This window comes from Leptosomus discolor, chromosome 11 (genome assembly GCF_034619465.1).
Source record: "Leptosomus discolor isolate bLepDis1 chromosome 11, bLepDis1.hap2, whole genome shotgun sequence".
Taxonomy (NCBI): Eukaryota; Metazoa; Chordata; class Aves; order Leptosomiformes; family Leptosomidae; genus Leptosomus; species Leptosomus discolor.
The window spans coordinates 23,385,435-23,402,698 of NC_141401.1; the positions used below are offsets into that span (position 1 = coordinate 23,385,435).

Sequence of the window (17,264 nt, forward strand, 5' to 3'; positions counted from 1 at the left end):
ATTTGAAGAATCTTACTGTGTCGCAAACAGCTTAGGGTTTCAGTAAGATCTGTCAGTACTGTTTGTGTGTAAAGGACGGATGTTTACTGCCCATTTGTGCTGCAGGAGGTGACAGGCATCTGTATATTCAGAGCTGAGCATGTAAAAAGCCTATATGCAAGGTGCTCAAGAGGGGAAGCCACTTGTACAATAAGAAAATAGGTTTAACGACCTGCAGAAACACTTGAACAAATACAAGCGCTTCCGAGGTTCTCCCTAACCAAAACCCGCAAGTTTAACTTTTATGAATCAAGCTGTCAGTCATGTAAAACGAGTTCAGCTATTAATGAAAAAACAATAAATGTACAATAATGAGGAAATGACCTAATGTACCAAGGCAGATTGACTTAATTTGTTATTAATTAACTGCCCTGAGGAGAAACTGCAGAGGGAGTGGACAAACACCAGGATAACCATTAACAGAATACTTTCCTCTCAGTAAATGAGATTTTCATTTTTGGTGTGCTCCAGGAAGAATTAAAAAAAGAAAAAAGAAAGAAAAAGATACTGTTCTCTGCATGCTGGCAAGACCACTGGTACATGTCACTGCCAATAAATTAAATTAAAGCCCACGTGCAGAAGCACTTAATCGGGAAGAACAAGCAAACAAAGTGAAACACTATCAGCCTTGTTTTGCTCTCATCCTGGCCTTTATACTAAAACTGTTCTTCGCAACTTCTTTTTTATGATTATATTAATTACCACATTCTAGGGAGAAAAATAACTGAATAGCAATTACAGCTTCTTAACAGAAATGTTACTAACTAAAGAAGATCACTATGCAGAGTTCCATGCCTAGGAGGAGGGGCATCATCTATTTTTCCTCTTTGCATCATCTGCAATTTCTCTCTGTTATTAAGTCTCCTGTAATACAAATGACGATTTCTCTATAACTGCATTTGTACATGCAACAAGGGTAAAAATGCAGCAACACTATGCTCACTTATTTTTTTCCTCTTCATCTATTGAAAGCTTTTTTTAATTGAAGTGGGTTTTTTTTAAACAAGTTTCTAAAATTAAAATTAAAATCTTTTCAATCCTGTTCCCCTGCTACCAAAAGAAATTTGCTGATGGCCCGATCACTCATCATACTGACCTGCATGTCTTGCTACTGTCTAATTCACCAGCTCAGAGCCTTATTCTCTCCAGCCCACTCGAGATTCAACAAATTTCCTCTAGAAACCCTCCTTCTCCATACCTCGGCCATCTGGGATTGCTTCTTTCTTCCACCTCATTTCTAACTTCCTCACCTCTCACCCCTTGCTCTCTGAAGAGAGACCTTTCCTGGAAATTACATTTAGTTACATTTCTTAGGTCGGGTAGAACACTGCCCAACTTTTTGCCTTGATGCAGTAAGGGATGAAATAAAGACTGGGACATTTGTGTATCGTTTGGACACAAGTGAGCAAATTCAGCACAGAAATCTTTCCAAATTAATGCCCTTACACTGTTCACTTCTCATTTCCTTCAAAAAATAGAAAGTGCTTTTCAAAAGAGCGATTTGTACCAGACTATTCTCAGAAGCTCAAACTAGCCCTTTCATGTTTTCCACTTCAGACAAATACACTAAAACTTTCTTGACGTTCAATCTCTTCAATCAACTGCTCCAGTCTCAACCAACGGACTTTATTCATAAAGAAAGCAACTGTAATAACTGCTACACCAAGAGGCAAAAAGGCACTTGTCTGATTGCTTAGGTCATGCTTTTGTTATCCTGATCATATGTTCTGTTCCTACATCTCCACTATGCAGGCTTCCACTAAATAAAACAGGATTTCTAAGAGGCAGAAGAATCAGATGTGCACCCACCCAGAAAAATATGGCCTGTTGTGTCAGCATATTGAGACCACTCTCGAATATTCTGCTTCTAATGCCCAAATACTTTCTTCAAGTTTCTTCAAGTTTGCGACACAAAGTTAGATTAGTAGCCCAAATAAGATGTAACTATTAGGAAGAGATACTTTAGGAAATACTAAAGTGACACAGTCAAAACCTGCAAATTTTAGCAGGATGAAAATTGTTCATGGGGAGAACCAGCAAAACCTCACTAGCCTTCCACATACAATGGGAGACTGCCACAGAGCATAGAGCTACGCCCAGCCAAACATTTTTTTGAATAAAGTAATAACAGAGTTGGTTTTATTCAAGAATTAACACAAAACAGATTTTCTCTCCAATAAACTAGGAAGCTAAAACTGAAGCATGTAGAGCTTAAATGCTGGTAAAAGTAGCATCTGTCACAGAACGCACACGACACCATGCAAAGATAGAGGAGCGATCTAGGCTACTGGGGGCTGTCTCTAAATGCTTGTTTAGAGCATGATGAGCACTCCCAAAAGAATAGCCTTATCTTACAGGATTGAGAAGCAGGGAGCCTTCATAACATGGTCTACCCAAACTCCATTTTTCCATTTCTTACATGGAAAAAAATTAAACTCATCTGTGACTCAGTTTCTCCCTCTATCAAATTACAACTATACGTATTGGTAGCTTTAATGACTGCTTAAAATCCTTGAGGGGATGGTATTAGGTAACTATAATATCATGCCTCTACTTTCAGTATTCCCCAAGACACTTTAAAATAAATTCACAAAAAACAACGTTCAACTTAACTTCTTGACTATGTGAGCATTTAGCATGCTAGGGAAAACCAACAGCTGCCCAACAAATTAAGTATGGGAAAACCAGACTTACGTTTGTGTTGCAGAGTTTATATTGCTTGTAGGTGCCAATGCACACAATGGCTGCAGCCCTCTGAGGCTGGGGCTGGCCCTGGACTGCCTGAGGTGTTGCAGACCCATGATGGTTTGAGTCACTGCTGTGAAACAGGCTTTGAGATACAGGAAATGAAGATGACTGGTAAACTGAGGGTCCCAGGACTGGATGTCCAGCCTGAGGCCCACTTTCTTCTTGATACAGATTCCCGTGTTGAAGTGAAGGGCTTGCTGCCTGGCTGTAAGTGTTCATGAGACTTGGACTCTGATGAAATACATGGTTTCTTGATGACTGTCGCTGCCGCCGAAGTTTCTGAGGCTGCTGACCAGTATCAGTTTGTAAAGGTAAAATGTAAGGCACTTTTCCATACCCATACTTTCCTGGACCGATAGGTTTTCTGTTTCTGCTTCTGAAAACAGAGAGAGAAAAAGGTGACTGAATCCATAAGCAAAGGAGCAGTTAGATACTTACATGACTTGTTATTTGTTGTAATCAGAAATTTCAAGCGATTTTACAGAAAATACACACAAGTAGTCTTGCTTGGTATATTGGGAATCTCTGAATAAGTCTACTGGTTGAACTAAATCCTGGGCTCCCTTTGGCAGAGAGTCACATGGGAAGTCACTTAAGTGTCAACTAGCAAAGGCAAATCATTAGGTATGGTATAAAGCAGCAGTTTGGGGGAAGTAGTTGTTCTTTTAATCCCTAGGACTCTCCTTTAAAACGGAAATTCAGAGAATCAAAGCTGTATATTCCTAAAATTCATAACCATGTTTCTGGGGAGTTTGAGATGCATAACAGCAGGAAATCCCTACTGTGGATTTGAGTAATGACAGAAGAAAACTTGAATTCAGTATGGCAAAGATCATTAAACATTTTGCATCCATGTAAAAGGCCTCCTGTGGTTCTGCTTCATTTGCTACTTAAGAAATACAGATGGAAACAGAAAAAGGATAAGTAACTTCAAAATGTTACTGAAAGACCTCTGGAAAATATTCTTACTATGGTACACGGTTTTTCTCTTCTTTGTTCAACAGATTTACTATTTTTTTTTTTTAATATACAAGGTGTTGATTAGCAATACATTCAATTAGTAAGTCATGATCCCCCAATTAGTTGTCAGGATAAAAGCCCACCTTTCCTTGTACGTGACTAAAACTTTACACAAGAGCTTGACAGGCCCCAGCACTAATCACAAAAGTTTCCAGTCTGCTCTCTTGCACACCGATCTCTTCTAACTTACTGAAGACCCTGTGTTTTGGGCCTTATTACACCAGTATCAGCCCCCTTAAACAGCTAGTACACCCTGGAGGGTAGTTTTGTTCTTAGCACACTCAGAGCAACACCATGGATGCAGTCTAGAAACTCAGCTCCAAATTACAAGTGAAAAAACACAAGATGAATAATACCATATTTGGCTCATACCATTCAAGAGGGTTAGCCCTGGAACTTTATCTGCAAGCAATAGGCTCATTTGCATTTGATTTTCTTGTCGTCCTGTACAGCTCAACATCTCATCAGGCCTTGATTTCTAATGCTGTATTCTGAAGACTAAGTTGGCAAAAAAGATTTCTTCCAGTTCAGAGCAATGTGTGAATACAGGTGTTCTGGGTAACCTTTGCAGCTCAGGAAGCAAGACATTATTAAAAGAAGGTAATTTTCTTTCTCTCCATAAAATGTATTTATATTTTTTACTATATATAAAATAGACGTGAACTGCAGTGAAAACCAGAGGATATAAATTGACATACTTATTTTCTAGACACCAAAGTGTTATGGATATCAGACAGCCACCAGATCAAAGAGACTTTTCTTTGGGTTTGTTTTTTCTTACGTTTGTTTTCTTCCCAAGTCTTACGTTCTCCCAAGACTCCTGTTACATGGGAATCTTGGAAGGCATTTACTTAACATTCTAGCTTTATGGCCACGTGGGGCTTTTAATCAATCTTCCTGGCTCAAGGATGTGTGAACAAGAGTGCTGATTTACCCTGGCAGATAAGCGACCAGCACTCTTGAGCTGTTTATACCCGTTAATCTGCTCTGTGACCCTGATGGTCGTTGTTAAGGTAGGGTTTTGGTAGTTACAGCATAGAAAAGTAGTATAATGTTTTTGGCATTAAGGGAGGGGGAAAAAAGCTTCCTGTAAGTGGACAGGAGAGGAAAGAAATTATGAATGGGAATAACTTTAGAAATTGAGACTAAATCCAACTTGATTTAAATGAGCACAGTTTTGTGTTTGGGGTTGTTGGGGTTTTTTTAATGGGCAAATAAATTGATTCCCCTAATGTTGCTGCTATTTTAATTTTTAACATAACTCTTCATTTCTGAGCAAGAGCAAAACAAACAAAATCTTTCTGGAGATTTCTAGTCATCTTCCGCACTCTGAAAACACTTTGGTATCGTAGTTCTCATGAAGCATCTTAGATTTTGGAGCAAATTGGTTCATCTTGGAAAAACGGTCAAGTCCTTATTTTTACTTGCTCCAGTCTCTAATGATTCTTACAGACAGGGGTTTTCTTATCAATCTGACCATACCAAATTTGAACTGCCTGATACACGAACCTTGGCAATAATTCCTGGCATTGAGAAAATTACTGGTTCATTGCAGGGACCACAGACTGCATGGGGTGGTGCTCACAGGGGTGGACAGAGGGTGGCACGTCCACTGAAATTCACCTTTCAAATCTATATGTCATAGACAGTCAGGTTGCTTGCATTTTTTCATCAACTAGAAGAGAAAGTTGCTAATAACTTAGCAATAAGCTACGTGCAGACCAGTGGAATGCTAAATTCTGAATGTCAAATTCTTTGCAGCAACAAGCACTAGACTCTTCCAGACAGGAACACCTAGATGCATCGTACAACCCACCTGGAAGAGCTGCTGCATGGCAAACTGGGAGAAGTCACGCAAAAGGTCAGAAATAAGACTGATGTTTGACTGTTAATCTCCAGTTCAGGGTCATGAATCAGAACTGAAAAGAACTGAAGGACATGCAAGAAATGGTAACACAAACTAGGACTCTTCAGCCTTGAAAAAATTATGAAATTGGCACATAGCAGTCTTAAAGAAAGAATGACTAGTATCTGAAAGAAGGAGTCATGGTTGAAGGCAGCAAGCATTCAAAAACTGCTGGAATCTCATCAAATTATTTGCAAAAATAAAAAATCTTGATTTTGAGGGAAGCCAGATTTTTTTTCATAGAAAACAGTTGATTGCTGCAACAAACATACAAGAACAGCGCCTAAATGAAAGCAATTACAGCATTCTTACTGTTAGTTCCTGTCTCATCTTGGCTTCTTTTCCTACACTGTAACTTGGAAATGTTGCTGGAGTCCCCAGTGATGAAGAAATGAGGCACCATTTCTGGTAGACTAAGTTTCCTGCACTCTTATGATGACGTGCCTGTGGTTGCATCAAGACTCATCAGGGATGAGTCCTCTCCTTTGCCTCTTTCCCCGTAACAGTTAGGGACAGAATAACCCAAGACATTGCCAGGTACCACTGAAGACAAGCTTCAGTTTGCTCAGGTGGTGCAGTAATTATGACCTGGAATTTTCATGGCAACACACTCCCTCTGAAATGGAAGGTTAACTTTTTGTAGCGGGGAACATCACATTTCTTTCAACATAGAAACTTCTGGAAAGAAAAGCTTAACACACATCCTCTAATTATTAACATCTTTATCAGTGTTCATGCATTCATTTAAACCTATATCGCCTGGACCGAAACTATTCCGAACACCGTCTGTTTTGCCTTAAAGCATCTCTCATTCACAGTTGGCAACATGCTTATAAATTAGGAATGCAGTTTGTTGCAATGTAATAAAGAAGCTTGTAAAAATATCTTGGTGGTAATTAACGTTTATAATTCTTGGGAAGTATCAGGCAGAATTTATGATGTCATGCAGCAATGAGGGAGTGTTATGTAGGACTATACACAATAGGAAAACAACAGGGAGAGGAATCAGGGAAAGGAAAGGGGGAGGAAAATCAGACAAAATGTACTATTAACTTAATAATCAGAACTAAACTAACCCTACTGAAACTGTTTGCTTTATGCTAAATCAACCCAGCTTTGATCTGCTGGTAGGACACGGAAGCAGGTCAAGCCTTGATGGCTTGTTGGGAGTTTTGAGTTGCCAGCAGAACTTTTTCTTACCTGTCATTCATTATGATTACCTATTTTCATCATACGCCACATAACTCACTCCTCCCCTCAGTATGGCTTAAAAGCTCCTCTTTATTGGTCTTTTTTTTTTTTTAATGCACAGTATCATGACCCAGGTCAGACTAGGGGTGCACTCATTTAATGCAACAGGTAAAGGAGGAAAAAAAGAATTAGCAAGTAACAGCACACCCCTAAGCCTTGCGCCTACTTTGTCTGACCTAAGTTAGAGTGAGATTCTGCAGCATCAGACATTACATATCCAGGCACGCTAAAAAACAGAGTCATCCTTCATAATGCAGCAATGGTTAAGAAGAGCATTTGAATCAGTATGTGTTGCTACAGGAGTGAAGTTGAGTGTATGAACCATGGTCAACAGCTCAACATTTGAGCAAAATCTGAGTTTCATACTCCTAGTTTTTGACAACTCTGACAAAGTCTTTCCAGCAAGGTGTTATATTCTGTCTTTACACGCCCATGGTTCCCCAGTATTAACAGAAATAATTACAAGAGTTTGGCAGCAGAATGGAGCCCCATATTCCTCCCACCAGCACAATTCCTAAAAAGCTGTATTTAGAAAGTATTCTAACATATTTCCAAAACCTGCAACATGCTGCACTGCACTGCCATATCAACGATATGACTGTGTCAATACAAACTCTTCCCTTAGTTTATATGAAAACAGCAATATTGAATAATGCTTAGGTTCCATCTGATAAACACAGTCCCTGCAGAGCAGGTATTATTCATAGATGGATTTACTCAGGTATTAAAACCGTAAGTTGGAGCACCAATCACAAGAATGATTGCAGGGTTGAACTCCAACAGGTATGAGAAGTCAACCACTGGCACTAAGATACGAGCATTATCAGGCTCAGAACTGGATCAGCTGAAATAAGACTTTACTGCTCCTTTAACTACACAATAAATAGCTAAAAATCAAAAGAAACCCGACTCCCAGAGAGGAGAAAATAATATCTCAAAAACAGGTGACAGGAAAAAGAAGCCATATTCTGCAGGATTACTCTGTGTTTCTCACTTACGCAAATCCAGGGCTCCTCGTGCACATGCCTGGGCCCTTCAGGAAGTCACCAATTACCTTCTACAGCAATCTTTTTAAGAGCAGTCCCCTTTTCAGCTGAACCAAATATGACTGTATTAGCAGAACTGTCACGCTAATTTTCCATTGCCTGTAAATTAACGTTCATAGTCAGAAATGTAATAGTTTTGTCAGACGTACTCTCCTCTCAGGGTCCATACAGGCCTTAGATGTGCAGAGACAGCTTAGGACTGGGGAGACCCTACAACTGTTTTATTTAAAGAAAAGTTCCTCCTCCTAGATCAGCCAGGTCAGCTCAGGCAGAGAAACAACATGCTCTCAGGTTTCTCATATGCTAGGCCAGTCAATGTTACATGACGGCTTCTGGCTGCGTATCTTTACGTCAGTCAGACTTCTGCCACTGCTGATCCGCTTACATGAATAAAACTGTTTAAATAGGCCAAGCCTTTTATTTACTTGCTTCTAATAAAAAGATATCAATGACTTTGCATGGACAAATACCCCTTCAAGAATTAGAAGCAACAGAAAGGAAGAAGTATCAAAAAGGCAAGGATAAATAAATCCCACCAGCTCCACCACCTGTTAGGGTCTCTGGCTAAACTGTCTAGTATATCAAATAAACAATAGCAGAAACTGGTTCAGTTCTTTACTGGCCTGAAGAAGAGAAAGAGGGAAGAAGAAGAAGAAAAGAAGTGTTCATCAATATCTGCAGTCAGTTAGGATGAAGACTGCATGAATACAGACGAGCAAAGGGGGAAAAAATGCCGCCAAGAACAGAGTTATAATCTAAAGGCAAATCACTGCTTAACAGAAAAATATATGTTGAAAAGCAAGTAGCCAGTAGACATCTCTGATCTACTGCGTTCATCTCAAGTAGATGCATAACAACTGTTCAATGCAGATCTGGCAATCTTCCTTCTTTGGGCATAATTCTCATAAACGCACACACCTCCCTGATTGTTCATACAAATCTGTTTAGCATTCTGATAACAAAAAATGGTGGGCCCCTTTAAACTTAGGCCAACCTAAATATATTCCTGAATTCTAAAATACATTTGCCCAGACAAGCGTGAGAATCAGGTTTTGTCCTATTAGTAAGGATTGCAGCAAACATTTTAAAATAATTATTATTACCTAGTATTCTTATTGTTTAATTATTAACAATTCCTCTCATGCTGAGGATAAGTCAGCTGAGAAGAGTGAGAACTGGCCCCTCCCAGCACATTTTGAGTGACAAAAGGGAATTCTGTTGTAGTAGCTTTTTCTAATTTTAGCCATAAGCATACATGTGCCCTGGTCGGCAAACAAACGCGGTATCACCGCCTCATAGTTTATGCTAAGAGCAACACTTTGAACCTCAAGTGTTCTCAAGGTTCACTAAGAATGAAGCACCTTTGGAGCTGGTAGGCTGGTTATTTACATTTAATAGAAACCCCTTTTAACCAAGGATATGCAGCATCTTTAAACACACAAGTAAGACTGCAGGTTTCCTGGGCCCCCACCTGTTCTCTTAAGTGCTTTTTACAAAGCCTCTCTCCAACACACCTTTCCGATTTTTTCCCTTTTTTCCATCATTTCCTTTCTCCTTACATTTCTCTAAACAAAGGTTCCCTGGCTCACTTCCAGCTGAAGCATAACTCATTTGTTTTTCTCTTCTGATGTCAGACAGAATAAAGAATGTATTTTACATGAGCTCTGCTGCATTTCACTCAAGTTATTTCCTAGTACCAAAATACTTCTCTTGTAAATGAAAAACTGCAAGGTTGAACATGATCAAAAACTCTCTTTATGACACCATGGAAGACTTGTTGTTCTACTCTTGGAATGTTTTCTTAGAATGAACCCAAAGAAACTGCTAGTGTCCCTCATTTTCAGTTCACAACCTTTCACTCTAATTCTCAAGGAGTAATGTAATCTTCTGGGAAGGTAACAGCCTTCAGCCACCAGTTTCACCAGGGATAAGGAAGAAAAACTGCACAAGAACTGAAGGCGTCACGGTATTTTTATCAAAATTTTCTCTTCTCTATTGGCAGAAATTATTACACAAGCAGAAGACAGCTTTCTTCCCTGTATGCCCAGCCACAACAATCACTGTAATGAAAGACAACAGAATCTCATCACAGAGCATTTGGATAGATGTGAAACCCATGCTTAGCACTTTCTTTTAATTCTGCTGAGAGTTTGGTCAAGTTTGAAGCTTTTTCCGAACTCTTCAAAGGCTTGCTTTACCAGGAATGCTGTCCTGGAATTAACAGGTAAGTCCTCTACTACGCTAAGGAATCCCACCTCACCAGTGAATCTGGTCTAACTGCACACCTGCCTGATGCTGCCCTGGGTGGCCAGGACCAAGCATTCCTTAGGTTCTTGCCTATTCTTCTCACTTGGGAATTAAGCACTTGCCTATAATCTAATCTCTGAAGCATTGCTGGATGTATTTTTGTCCTGTCAGCACAGTAGCCAATCCACAGCTGGCACCTACTCAAGCTGAACAGAACAGTGATCTATCATCAGAAACTGAGGTTCTATGTGCAAGACAGAAGTGGGAGAGAAGACAGAAGAGTACAAATACGATTTATAGCTTTATTTCCCAAACAACATTCCACATTATGTACCACTGCAAAATGTATTTTAAATTATACTGATTTGTGCTTTTGCATTGCAGTTATTAATTTCTACTCTAAAAAAATCTCCAAAAGTGCATTTCTTTGATTTTCACCAGAAACTTAGTTCTAAAGGAGCTCAGTCCCCTTAGATCCTTATCAAAGCTCTTTAGCTTAAATTTAAGTCCTACTACCCATTGCGGTTTTAGCAGGACTATACACGTGCTTAAGATAGTAGGCCAAATTCTCTTTAACTATATCAATTACATACATTCTAAGTTAATTAAATCTCTTTCTGTGGATAAGTACACCAAGACTTAACCTAACATTTTAGATCATAGCAAAATATCTATTTATCAGCATTACATTACTGTAATTAACAGCTTTTAAAGGACACTATCCATTTACATACAGTTCAAGTATTTAATACAGTTAGAATTGCTTTGATTTTGTTTCTGAAGAACTGAAAGTGGCTTATTAGCTATCACTGACAGCAATGAAGTTATTGAAATATCACCCCAATATTTACAATGTAATTCAGAAAAAAATAAAGGGAGACGAAGAAGACTTTGCAGACACCAAACTTTGAATGGGAAAATCAGGTCCTAATTACCTAAGTTTCTGTAACAGGATAGGTACGGGTATATATTTTTTTAATGTGCTTTATTATTTTTCTTACTTCTAAAATAGTATCCTTAAAATAATTTCCGGTATACATTTTTAATCCCTGGCACTTCCTCCACAATTCCAAACTGTAACTGGTCTACAACTGTCCCATTCAATTATTTGCTTTCCAGCCCTCCTACTGCTTTTAATTTTCTTTTAAGTTTTATATACTCTTAGGCACACGGTTAACAAGGTTTACTTAAAAAGACTGTCCAGCATGCGTTCTTGGCCCCCTTTTCTTGAGTGTAAGTCACAAAACAAACTGTCTTATCCTAGTCATAACTGCCATCAAGTTTATACCTCACAGGATTTTAGCAGATTTTTCACAGGAATCATTCTTAACAAAAGTGCATCCCTGGTCCCGGGAATATATTTCCATCTACTCAAAAGGGAGACTCTTGACAGTCAGGTTGCGTCACATCAAAAGCCACTATGTATGGCCTCTCAGTACTGTACTACGGCCCTGTGCAGCTTTGCATTCCACCTACTCACTTTTCACCAGCTCTAAATCAATCTGGAGAAAATCAGTTAAACATGAATGAAAGAAGGGAGCCCTGTGACTCTGTTTTACGTTATGAAAATGCTTGCCTATCTGCTCGGTGACCTAGAAAATAGCTTTAAAGCAGTGAGCAGTTATCTTTGTCAAATGTTTGGTCACGAGAGTTAAATCACCCCTTCTGAGAGTATATCACACATTGGGAAGCGAAGCCACCATCACAAAAGTCTTTTCCCACATTATACCATATTATTCACACTTCATCAGCACATTTCATTGCAATTAAATCAGTGTAGGCATTCACTGTGTTTTACTGATTTTCATTATCAAGGTAACTAAAAAAATGGAACTAACTAGTTTGGTTTACGTTTCTGGTAACTTTGGTAAACAGACCATGATTTGTAGATACTCACTGCTTCCCATGTATCATATATGCACACGAGTATTAGAAGTATTGCGAGCATATTTGACTTAAAAGATTTCAACTGCTAGAAGACACAGAGTAACCAACCGTACCTAGAAAGTGGATCTTCCGTAGGAAAATGGATTATACCACAAGGGTGATTCTTCTCTCATTTCTATATTATGTTAGGGGTAAAAAATATCTACATTTCTCTTTCAGAGTAGAATTAACTAACAAGGTCACTAAGTAAATTGTCTCTTGGGAATGGGTTTAATTAATTGGATTAATACAAGATAGATACATGTGGATAATCTTAAACTAAATTTTCCATCCTCAGAGATCGCTACTAATGCCCCAGTCTAGCACAGTTGCAATACTCCCAGTACTGTAACTTATTATATTGGCTTCTGCTGATCTCCCAGCAAGTGCTGTATAACCTCGTTTATGTCACTTTCAACACTAAGACAGGATTCCAGAATCTGAACCCAAATACTACAGTCCTCTATTCCTCTAAGTTGAATAACGCCTCTGATCACAGAAAATTTAGTTACAAGTCTACAAGTTCTTCCCCTTAGCTTCATCTTTAATGTTTGGTTAAATAATGTAACCATGCAGTTGGCAGGCAAAACAGCAGAAATGCAATACAAGAAACCACATAACTCTGCTGAGATGCATTACAACTGTGGTGGTAGTTTTGTTGTCTTTCTACCCTTTACTGACCGAGTAATAATTCATTGATAAAATGCACTGTCTCACATCTGACTGAATGCTAGCAGCGTTCTCACCTCCCCTCCTTCAGTCAATCCTCTTTGGGAAGGGTTGAAATGTTCAGCAGTAAGATTAAAAAATCTTCTCAGGAGGCTTGCAATTATAGTATCACCTTAGGTTTTTATTTTTGGTAATATCGTTCAAAGCGTGCTCACAGTAGCATAATAAAAATTGATACTAATTAGGTAATAAGTGAGACCTAGAGCATATCAGGGGGATTAATAACCAGATGAGAGCTGAGACAGCACAAAGTCAACCCGAGGCCACAACCACCCCAGCTAGATATCCGTTTTGCCAGGAAATACCTCACATGATCTTTATGGCTATAAGAACCTGTTTGGAATTTTATTCAGAAGGAAAATAAACATCTTTCTCGTATGGCTTTAAATCCCCCAAGTGCTACCAAAACGAATTCTTTGATTACTACTGCCGCTTTTAGATTTTCTGGAAAATTTAACCTCAGAAAAAGAGTGAAATCCTTCTCCCTCTGTCTTCCTCCTGCACACACACAAACCCCCAATAAACTTTTATAACCATATTGGGTTTGGGTAAAACGTATCACATTTTCACTCTAGTAGAGAAATAATGAAGGGAAGGATGGCTAAGTACTTGAGCTGGGTTTCAGTCCAAATATTAAGAAAAGCAAACACCCATGCCAATACATATAAAGCCTCAGAACTTAAGAAAATAATACCTTCTTGAACCTGAAGGTCCTGCAATCACACATTTGTCCACCTCTACGAACTGGAACTGACTAGAACGGGTCACATCAGAACACGCAGCTAATGATGCTTAAACTGGTTAAGGAAATAACAACCAAATTGTCCCTTTAAAGGTTAATTGTAGAACTGCCAACTGAGTGACCTACATTTGCCTGGTCAAAGCATCTGTGAGAGGGAGCAAATGAAATACTTTCAGAAAGGAAACTCCGTTCTGATACTAAACGACACACTCTTCCTTTCCATTGCTCGCAGGCCTAGAAATGCAAACTGACCCTCTATAGGGTACAAAGCAGCACAGCAGACTTTCACGTCAGCTGCTGGCAGCAGAATAAAGACCACAGAGCTATAGCCATGTGAGAAGTTGATGATTTTTGGATTATTTCCTCAGTGCAAATTTTTCCTCTCATTCCTCTTCCAAACACAAAAAGAGCTACAGAGAAGCCCTTTCCTTATTAACATGTTTCTTTAAACTTGCACTATTTATTCAAGCCTGCTTTACATATTTCATTATTCTGGTGATAAATGTAGTTTTTTCTTTCTGCTCCTAAAAACCACATACAAATTACACACCATGCTTACAGAAGTTTTGCCACTCCACCATGAAATTCAACTTGCAGAGAAAGTGAAGGTGGCAGTTGTAAGCATGCTAACACTCAGCACGTCTATGTTAAAATTGTGGTTTTGTCTTCCCTGTCACCAAAACAGAGAATTGGAAATGCAACATTTAAGTACTAAAATGCAGTCCATGAATGATAGTGCCTTTCAAGATGCATTTTCCCTCTTAAAGTATGTTATCCTTCTGCATACTCTTACCACTTTTCCATAGGCATCTCTCTATAAGGAAGTCTAAATGCTTTGATATTTTTTTCACTACCGCCTTATTCCTGTTTGTTCTTATTGTGTGGAATGCCCCATGCATCATATCTAGGTGAAATAAAAACCAAGGCTGTGCTAATGAGAACTCAACTCCTCAAAGCTGAGAAGAGCTCCCTTCCTTTGCCAGGGGACAATCCACAGAACCATCAGCTTTCTTTTTGTGTTTCCACTCGCATTCCAGTGACTGACTGTAATTTCCTAACACTTTTCAGCTATGCAAGAACTCTACTTACAGCACTATGATAAAAAGGGGAGCACTTAAAACTTTTTAAAACTAGGCTTCTAATTGTAGGTACCTCAAATCTCTCTCTCTCTGGGCTTCATGTGCAGCTCTGGTTTCTAAAGGCTAGCTGAATCACATGTGAACTAACTTTCCAAAGCTGAAAATGTGAACATACTCTTCACAGACAAAGTAAGTAAAAATGTATGATATATTTTTAATTCTACTCCGGAGACTGAACAATTCTTTGTCAGCTGCATGGAAGCAGGCAGAGAACTTTTCCACTTGTTGCTAGATGATATAAACATATTTGGCTGCTTTGAAGGACTGCTATTGCTGTCAAAACGTACTTCCCTTGGAAGACAGCCAATTTCATCTTACCATGCTATCAGATGTGAGCTTATCTCAGACACAAATGCCCATTCCTCTTTTATTGTTTTATGAAATTCTGCTAAAATTACAGCTTTTATATAAAGGCCAGTACAGTAAATAGGAATACCCCAAAAAGTTTCCACTGACTGTACATGTTGTGAAAACACAGATTTTTTTTTTTTTTTTTTTTTAATAGCCTGACACCAATTTCCAGTATCACCCTTTTAGTGAATATGGAACACTGTTCTACAGTATAAAACCCATGTCTAAAGTAACTTACATTTTGAAATACATTTTCCATATATCTGATAGGAACAGTAATCTCCTTTGTAAAGAAGGTGTGTAGTCTGGATTTTGTAAATTAAGGAAACTATTAGGTTTGTCATTCTAATAATTTCATTTTCAAATAACATTTTTTGTTCTCATTTTGTTTTTACAGTCACCACCAAAGAATCTGAAAGTTATGCAATACAACAGGCTTTAAAGCCACCAGGGACCCTCCTAACACAAGTGGAAGTAACTTATTACGCAAATAGGATTAAAACACTGACCTTGAATCCACAGTCTTTTGCCAAGGGGCCATGGGGGGGGGGGGGGGGGGGGGCGGGGGGTGGTGGAAAACCAACTGTGGTACAGAGGCTTGCACTGTGCTTAGGAAAGCACAAGAATTTTCAAAAGCAAAAGCCTCCATCATACAGGAAAGCGAAGGCACAACAGACACTATGATCATTTAAATATTTCATATGGCAAGGGATTTATTAGGCAATAGCATCGCTCCACTTCTGCTCACAGTCCATATTATGTTCTGCTCGTTGTCCTCTCATGTTCCAGCCATAACTGCAGTGATTGTTTCAAACTGTTCCAGACTCTCCTGGCCTGCAGAGGCCACCACAGCAGCAAGGGATAGCCTGCGGGGATGGAAGCCCAGCTGTGCCAGCAGCCTGGCAGCAGGTCTGCGGCTGAGGGCAGGCCAGCTGGGATTCCCTTGGAGACTGAGGGTGCCAAGGGGCTGGAGCAAACAGGCTCTGAATGACTTTGTGCTGACGGTTCAAGGACAGGCTTCCAATATTAGTAATAACCCAGCTATGTACTACAACCTGTATCTGCTACACCGCACAGCTGAGAACAGAAGTGCAGTACAGTAAATTATTAAGTAGGAAAACAGAAAAAAAAAAGCATGACTTTTGTCTCAACCCAGTCATGTTAACAGTGCTGCTAAAAGCCTGCCTCTGGCATGCCCTGAATTTTTGTGAGATCACAGTGCCACGTTAGTTATACTCAATAGGTCTAGGCTATCCATTTGCGCAGGTCTGAAAGAAAGACAAAGCAGTGATTAAAGGAAAAAGCCGACACCTAGGAAGACCAACATCTGAACAGCTGCTCCCACTTTTTGAAATTTATGCTTCCCTGAGACAGACAGGAGGCTAACAGGTTACTTTCTATTTTCAAATACCGTTTTAGATGGAGAGAGTTTCTTGCAGGGGTTGAGGATGTCTTTATCACCCGCAACAGAGTCCCACTGTCTTACTCCAGTCAGGCCGGAATAGTGCCTCAAGGTAACATTTTTTGTTTGTTTGGGTCAGCAAGATGTCTTTAAAAAGGGAATTACAGTTGACTGCTTCACCTAAGAATCTTAAAGAAGCAGAAGATAAAGGAGAGGGGGTTTTGTTTTGGTTTTGGGGTTGGGTTTTTTTTGGTTTGTTTTGGGGTTTTTGTTAACTACCTCAAAATATTTCTCCATGCATCTCCCAGAAGAAGTCTGAGACTGAAAGAACCAGAATAGAGATGTTTCAGGAGCGCTCCCCTCCAAGGGGATCCCCATGCCCATTCTCCTCAGTTTCCAAACTGGAAACACATCTATTTTCCTTTCATACATAGGCAAAAAATCTGATAGATTGGTATCTAAGAAGATAAAACCATGTTTCTTCAGAAATTGGAGAATTACTTGGAATTAATTTTAAAAGCACAGTTCCACCCAGCCTTAAAGACTGAACAGCTAATATTATGAAATTGATATAAACATATACAGTGTTTAAAATTATGTATTAAACAACCACATTTTTAGCTTCATCAAACAGGAAATTTTGCAAAAAGAGGTGGTAGAAAGCAAAAAAAGGGGAAAAGAGAAAGCAAAAAAAGGGGAAAAGACAAAGCAAAAAAAG

At 39.1% G+C, this 17,264-nt stretch overlaps 1 protein-coding gene across 1 annotated transcript in view; it reads right to left on the reverse strand.

Moving 5' to 3' along the window:
- The window catches only part of THSD4 (thrombospondin type 1 domain containing 4), a 292,380-nt gene that overhangs the window by 252,849 nt on the left and 22,267 nt on the right, over positions 1–17,264 (reverse strand). The window contains exon 4 of the mRNA XM_086471614.1: positions 2,734–3,163. Coding sequence (XP_086327740.1) covers positions 2,734–3,163 — 430 coding nt within the window. The remainder of the gene's footprint in view (positions 1–2,733; positions 3,164–17,264) is intronic.